Raw genomic sequence first — 8,274 nt, 5'->3', positions numbered from 1 at the left:
AAAATGATCTGTGATAAAAGTCCTTGTTTTCAAAATACTATCTATATCGACTCACTTTGCTTTCTGTTTGGGACCTCATACAGCCATGATGATTATAATAATAAAATTTACCTCAAAATTGTTATACGTTCACCTTACCTAGTAGTGTTGTTGAAACTTGATCACTTTGTTCCATCACAAAGCATAGGCACATCTTTCAAAATGTTCAAAGCATGCCATGTTTATAATAAGCTCTCATAAGACAGTAAGTCTGAACCTGCAACTTAAAAAATAACAAAATTCTTTTTTTTGAGCTTTTGCAAGTATTTTAATGAGTTTTAAATTTTAGAAAATTAAAGTGCATCTAAAAAAATTATCTAATACAATACAATAATTATACAACTTCATTAGTTCAAAGTACCAGTAATGCAATTTAATTAACTTTCTGTTGAATTATGTAATAAATACCATTGATATGCAACACCACATTTAATCCAGTGCATTCAGTCATAATTTTAGAAGTTAAAATAACTTCTGCAATTAAATATTCCCTTTGTATTTCTGAATAATTATGCCTATTATGAATAATCACACCCAATTATGCTACATTTTTCAATACAAATACATTTAAAATCAGTAGCAGACATTTATACGAAGTACAGTAATACATGAGGTAAATATTCATTAAAAAGTATGTTAATTTGAATCTTTACCTTTAAGGCATAGGTATCCATTTCTCAATTTCAAGTGCAGCTAAAACTAGTTCTAATAGCTTGAAAAAACCTGAGCATATACACAATTCAAGTAATCCTATACTGAGGTGAAAACAGTATTCACTCATCTGATTAAATCTATGTAGTGTTCAGTAGTGATTAGCGGTTTCATTATAGTATTAATACTTGTAATAACTGTCCTTCTTATAAAGCTTCTATAAATCAGAGACTATTTGCAAATCACGTAACACTTAATTTTACAGTGGCTTTGTTACACATTACATGCATTTACTGTAGTAATAACTATAATATCTCATGCACTGTTGGATAAATTAACTTGTAAAGTAATGTTTTACACTATTGTGAAACAGTAACTAATCCCATTACTTAGTTGCTTTTTATAGAAAGTAATGTTTTGCGTTACTTTTTCTCACCTGGGCTGGGCTTGCTTGTTTGTTTTATAATTTAAAAAAAGCCATTTCACAGCAAAATTTCAATGAAAAAGCCTCAGGCTGAAGGAAGCGCAAAGTCAATAAATGGGAAAGTTGTGTTACCTATGTGAAAAAGTAACTTGTAATTTCAAAAGTAATGCGATACTTTACTAGTTACTTGAAAAAGTAATCCGATTAAGTAACTTGCGTTACATAAAACACTGATCACATCCAACTAACCCTAATTAATTATTATTCCTCAGTACTTAAATGTATAATTACACTGTAACAAGGGCACCTTAAAATGAAGTGTGACCCACAGTTATGTGAGGTTAGTAACCCTAATCTTTGAATTGCTATATTAGGTTGAAATGCCTTCAACTAATAAAAATAAGTTTAACAAACAACGCTACCTGACACAATTCTATAACCCGGACCTTCACGGACTAACAAACGATGTTTATCCAGTGTTCATTACTTTCTAGAATGTAGAGAAGAAGTGCTGGAGAAAAACCCCTGGGTGATGTTTCTGAAACTGTTTGGCCAGTCGTCTCTTCTGTTTGACGGACAGGTCGTCACTGAGAGCGATGTGATGCATTAACCGCTTTAAGCTGTCAAGAGTGGCCTTATCTTTGTTATCCTCATACTGCTGGAGCGACACCTGCTGGCAGAAAGTGAACACTGCAAAGGCAAAAGAAGCAGCTTCAGGAGATGATAATCAAATCAATGCGGAAATCATTTTTATAGGGAGACTGTGAGTGAACTTACGTGCTACATTATCTAGATCCCTCCCTCGCTGCAAGGTTTGTAGTGTCCTCCTCACAGCCTCAATCAATGACAACGGGGTCTAGATGCACAGGTATGGACGAAAAATTATTTAAACATTCTGTGATTTGAACAGAACTTTCAGAGATAATGTGTTTGTAAAAAAGGGCACACCTTAAAGAGTTGAGTGTGATTATCCATGAGGAACAGCAGCAGTTGCTCACATTGGACTCGAGTCATTTCTTTACTCTGGATCACAGCCTTCACAAACGTCTTGCTGACCAAAGCACGGTTCTCAATCTGTTACAACACAAATGTGCCTGTGCCTTTATAGTACGCATTCAGACATTTCTTTTATTAATTCAAACATGTTAAAAATGGCCAAAATCATCAAATATAAAATATATTTTAGACGAAAATGTAGCCCATGAATTATACTATTCCAGTAAGTATAAACATTTACAGTAAGATTTTTTTTTTTTTTTTAAAGAAATTAATGCTTTTCTTCAGCAAGAATGCATTAAATTGATGTGACAGTAAAGGCATATGCTGTTACAAAAAAGAAACAATTTCAAATAAATACTGTTCTTTCAGAACTTTATATTATATGAAGCAGCACAGCTGTTTCCAACATGTTTCTTGAGCAGCAAATTATCACATTAGAATGATTTCTGAAGGATCATGTGACACTGAAGAATGAGTAATGAAGCTGAAAATTCAGCTGAGCATCACAGGAATAAATTACATTTTTACAAATAAATGAAAATAGAAAATAGATATTTTAAATTGAAATAATATTTCACGATATTACTGCTTTTACTGTATTTTTGATCAATTAAATGCAGCCTTGGTGAGCATAAAGACTTTTGAATGGTAGTGTTGGTGTATAATAATACAATCATTAATATTTTTTTGTGTTAAAGGAACACTCCACCGTTTTTTGAAATAGGGCTTATTCACCTTCTTTCCTACATTTAGATAGGTGGGCAAATGCATTTTTGTCTCAGTGCATGCATTGTTTTAGTTTGACAGGGTCGGACTCGGCGCTAGCTTAGCTTAGCATAATGAATGGAATCCTTTGTTGCCAGCTAGCATGTCCTGAGTAAAAGTGGTATAATTTTTTTTTTAGAAACACCTAATTACTTCTTGTGGCCTGCGTATTCACAACAAGTACAAATAGCAATGCAGATTAACACTAGGCAATTTCCTATGCCTGTGCTTCCCCCTAATATAGTCCTTAATATATAAGTCAATATCTGCCTAGGAAATCGCCTAGTGTTAATCTGCATCACTATTTGTACTTGTTATGAATGCGCAGGCCACAAGAAGTAATTAGGTGTATCTAAAAAAAAAATTATACCACTTTTACTCAGGACATGCTAGCTGGCAACAAAGGATTCCATTCATTATGCTAAGCTAAGCTAGCGCCGACCCTGTCAAACTAAAACAATGCATGCACTGAGACAAAAATGCATTTGCCCACCTATCTAAATGTAGGAAAGAAGGTGAATAAGCCCTATTTCAAAAAACGGTGGAGTGTTCCTTTAAGGAAAATGAATTAAAGGGGGGGGGGGGGGATAAGATCTAATACCGGTACATCCCTTTTTTAGTAGGAATTCCAAGAGCACACACACAAACACACATAATTGATCTTTGACATTAGAGAACTACGTTTATCTTTGAGTATTTTCTATGCCGATACAGAAAATGGTTTTAATCAATCAATCAACCTCATGCGATGGTTTAAACAGATTTAACTCTTGATCACCTGCTTGTGCAGTCTGAAAGCTTCATTATCTGCAGCGGCTGCCATAAAACCCAACAGTCTGCGTAACTCGTCTCTGCTCGTGGACTCCAACATCTGCAGACAGAGCTGAGTCGCTCTCAAAGCATCCTGACCTCTCCCAAAATCTACACACAAAGATCATTCTAAATAACGCAGAATGAATTAACAGCCTCGAACACATACGACATTGAGCCCATTGTGTTTTACAAATTACCCAAAAGATGTAGGATTCCAGTCTGGATGTCCGTGTAGCGGCCTGGCAGTAGTGGAGGTCTCTCTGGGCTGTTGTAATACTTGGCGATGGTGTCGAACAGCAGTCTCTTGTGCTTCCCCTCCCCAGATGTTGCATTCTGCTGGACGAGCTGCTCACTGGCAGCCACGATTAACTGATCTGGGAACAGCTCAAGACAATCCACCGCTGCCACCAGCCAAGAGTCCAACCTTCGAAGAGATGAATGACACACACAACACAGGTGAACCCACATGAAAACCATGAATCTGAATGTGACGGCACTGAGTATTGTGCACTGACTCGTGAAGGCTGAGACTCTCTGAGACTTCACGATCCACGCAGGTGTTGGAGATGACCAGGTCTCCGTGGCTGCGCAGAGATGAGCGCAGGGGCTCCGGTTTGGCAGGCGAGGTCAGAATACAGTCCAGCATGGAGATCTCAACCACCTGTAGCAACTGAAGTAACGTCTGCTGCCTCCAAACGTCCCGCACCACTGAGACAAACACAAGAAGAGAAGAAATATTAAGGGCTGTTAGTAAGTCATGCATCCTTCTGCACTGCTGTCTAATCGTTTGTCAATGTTTTTCCCCATATCATGCCATGATAATTGTGTCTTTAAGATACGGCAAGTTAAAACTAGTTTAAAGTTGAGTTTTAGCACATAGCCATGTTTAACCTTTTTGTTAAGTGTTTTATTTTAAGTTATTTTTTAATTTAATAAATTATAAGCTTTCATTAACACACAAACACCCTAAAGATCCCTTACGAACCTCAGTTTGGGAAACGCTGCTTTTCAGTAGGCCTATACACTATTATTAAAAAATAGTAGGTAAAACAATACAACGAGCATTGCAATAATAAATGTCTTATATATATATATATTCTACACAGTTTAATAGTTTTAAATGGTTAAAGGTTTAAAAAAGACAGACCAAAAACAGGCCATATTAGACCAGCATCAGACAACGTCAGACCTGATTAAACCACATAAAACCAGTTTAGACCTCAACATACCTTCAAGAAACCACTTCAGACTCTATTTAAACCTTTAATTTTGATCTCAACAGACACCAAATCAGACTCTATTAGACCACAATACACTACACTCAGAGCCCCAAGAAACCATTTCAATCTGTGCTTGAACCTCCTTAGGCCCATTCAGAACTCATCAGAGACAATAAAGGACTATATCTGAACCCCAAGAACCATTACACCACATGAGACATTCAAGAAAAAAACACTTTAGACTTCACTTAAACCTCCTCAGACTCATTTACATCTCAACAGACATCAAATCAGACTCTTTCAGACCACAATAGACTACCAGAAACAGCCATAGTTTTGCCCTGTGATGTAAACTAAAGGCTATATGAAAAGGCCAAACACTTAAATAAGCTCCACCCCAACTTATTTACATACTCTATCAACACAGTGAGGAAATCTACTTCTAATGGTTCTCCTGATAAGTGAATACAACACATTTTGTATGGTCAAAAGACTTTAAAAGCAAATGCAATGAGAGGAATAAATTATGTTCTTTAAAAATCTAAATTATGAGCAGTTTCACCTTTTTTTGAAAGGAAACTGTTGGAAATTGCAGCACGATGCAGATCAGAGGGCACGGATGGGTGCAGGTTTATATTCTTCAGTAGTCTCTCCACTCTTCTGTCTGATGATCCAAGAACCAAAGGGTTGGAGATCGTCTGCATTTCTCCAAACCTACAAACAACATAAAACACTTAAGTACAGCAAATTAAACTTTTAGATGTATCAGTGATTCATATGCAATTACCTTGAAGAGGTCTTCCACTTTCCGGTTTGTTTGTCAGGAGTCTGGTTCTCACCGCCACCGTACCTCTTTTTGGCCGATCCGTCCAGGAAGCGGTACAGACTGCAGCTGGAATCCTCAAAGGTCATTTCTTTTTCTCGTCTGAAGAGCTTCATCCCGACGGGTTCAAACACTCTAGACTCCATTAAGGCTTGGCAGAGCCTGGCAGCTTTGAGACGGGACACTTCGCTGGAGCAGAAATAGATGTTCTGCATGAGGTGGCTCAGAACCACGTCCACCGCATCAGAGCCGGTGAAGCAGTCAGGATGGATGCGCAGGTGCTGTCTGCGGGGTCGGAGCTCCACCTGCGACCGCAGGGCTTCAATGATGTTCTGCCACAGCTGGGTGGCCCTGAAGGGCCCAGAGAAACCTAAAAGACATCAGGACAAGATGATTAAGTCTTCATACATTAACAAAAAGTACCAAAAAACGTTTACTGAGCACGTTCCATGGTAATAATAACATGCTTTATGACACATGCCATTGCAATACCATGTATTTAGTACCATGCTTGGTCTTACTTTTAACCCCTTAACTGTTAGTCCAATTTTTTGGGGAAGACCCCAAAATGACATTTCCACTTTAAATTGTAATAAATCTTGAATACTTAGGAACACAGACCTAAGTTTGGTCTCTTTTTACACTTGCCAAATTATTGTATAAGTGAAAAAAAATGATGAAAGGGGAATTTACAAAAATAATAATATAAGTTTAAGTTTAAGAAAATGTAAATATATAATTTTTTATATATATATAAAATATATATATTACAAAACATGTTTTACTCTGAAACGGCAAGGAATTCAAAGTCAAAAACCTGAACAATTTGTGTTCCAAATTTTAGGTTGGACTCTTAAGGACTCTTCCATTTCCATATATGGTTCCATATAAGTTTATTTATGAAGTAGACATCATATTTAGAAGTAATATAGGCAGTTTGTCAGTATTTGATATGAATCCAACCTCTAACAAACACATAAATGACATGCCAAAAGAACACGGATGTGTGTTATGGCTCGCCACGTCACAAATGGATAATCTATCATTTCTTTATATTTAAAACATTTTCAGACCTTTTTTTTTCTCCAAAAAAATAGAATGGATGTTATCTTTTGAAATATTGGGGGAAGATGCATAGATGCATTTTTATCAAAAATAGATGCCAGGGGAGCATATACAGGAAAAACAACACAGGTCCAAGTACTGATCCCTGTGGAACACCACAACCAAGAGGTGTGTTGGAAGATGAGTGCTCTAACCCTAACCCTAACCCCAGACGAACTTGCACTTGGTGAAAAAAAAGAACATGAGGTTTATGACTATTTTTTTAAATATAAAATATACTATTAAGATATGAAGTAGCCTACACTTCAAATGCACATTCAAAACAATTAAGCACAATTATTTTCACAAAGAGTGGTATTATCATCTGATATATCACTTTTATACTAACGTTATACGTTTACATTAAGCACAAAAGACTCGGTTCATTTACATTATTAGAAATCAGCTAGTTTAAAAATTATTTAATCCGTGATGCTGAAGATTATAATTTTATATATATAGATATATAGATTACAATCGAAACATAATAAAAACACGGTAAAAAACTGTTTAGCTTAACTGTTAGCTGAATGACCTGATAAGGATCTTGATTCATTTAGTCTAGTTCGTTATCAAACTGGTGGAAATATAAAGGAAACGTTTAAAAACAAACTGTACAGAAATATAAAGGCTAAGTTCGTATAAACCATTTTTTTTTGTACCTGACAGTTGTTTATTCTCTCTGAAACAGGTTTGACTGTTCAGTCTTCTGAACCGAGGAGTCAAATCCACCGCCATTGCGGCACCGGAAATGGCGTCACATGCCCATTCTCTGACTTACTTCAGAGCCCGTCATCTCTGCTTACATCGGTGCGACGAGGCTCTGATCTGGGATCAGCTGCAGTATGTAAGACGGAATTTACATTCTGCGCGTTTGCGTGAATGAATCTGATCCTAGAACCCTGTGGGGTTCCACTATCTCGACCGTGTGAACTCACACGCAGTTACAATTTACCAAGAAAGTGGAACTGTGTAAAAATAATATTAATAAATAACAAATACTGCCCATCCAATATATAATATTATAAGATCGAACCATAGATTTATCAGTACTCTAATTTTTGCTGCAGAAATAAGATACTTTTCCATCGTTTGTGTGTGTGTATAATCCTTTATATTATATATATAGGATATGCTCTCATATAAAGGATTTTTAAAAGAATTAAACCAAATTTAATATTTATATTGAGATATTACATTTAAATGTCGATAAATAATTCATAATTCACATACTAGAAATCAGAATGACGAGTAGTAACTTATCATATCTCTATTCAGTTGACATATGGGGAATATGAGGAAATTCTATACTGTGTGTGTCATATAGAGATGGAATCATTTCATATTACATGGAATTAATATTATACAGTTGAATGGTTTCGTTTCCACACGAGGACGAGTGAGATTTGAGTGTGTGAAAGTGTTGCGGTGACTGC

The 8,274-nt window shown here is 36.2% G+C and overlaps 1 protein-coding gene across 1 annotated transcript; it reads right to left on the bottom strand.

The window, feature by feature from the left end:
* Positions 1 to 290: 290 nt before the first annotated feature.
* Positions 291 to 7,611, bottom strand: depdc4 (DEP domain containing 4). The gene is made up of 9 exons (XM_081363358.1): positions 7,501 to 7,611; positions 5,699 to 6,104; positions 5,474 to 5,625; positions 4,207 to 4,399; positions 3,889 to 4,115; positions 3,657 to 3,799; positions 2,063 to 2,188; positions 1,892 to 1,970; positions 291 to 1,804 (listed from the first exon to the last, which is right to left on the bottom strand). Exons 1-9 carry the CDS (start codon positions 7,574 to 7,576, stop codon positions 1,605 to 1,607), a joined length of 1,602 nt encoding a protein of 533 aa, XP_081219484.1. The 5' UTR covers positions 7,577 to 7,611; the 3' UTR covers positions 291 to 1,604.
* Between the last annotated feature and the right edge of the window lie 663 nt (positions 7,612 to 8,274).

The sequence above is a fragment of the Scardinius erythrophthalmus genome, assembly GCF_964197995.2.
Source record: "Scardinius erythrophthalmus genome assembly, chromosome: 4".
Taxonomy (NCBI): Eukaryota; Metazoa; Chordata; class Actinopteri; order Cypriniformes; family Leuciscidae; genus Scardinius; species Scardinius erythrophthalmus.
Note: the sequence above shows the minus strand (reverse complement) of the source record. Positions and strands in the feature narration are given on the sequence as shown.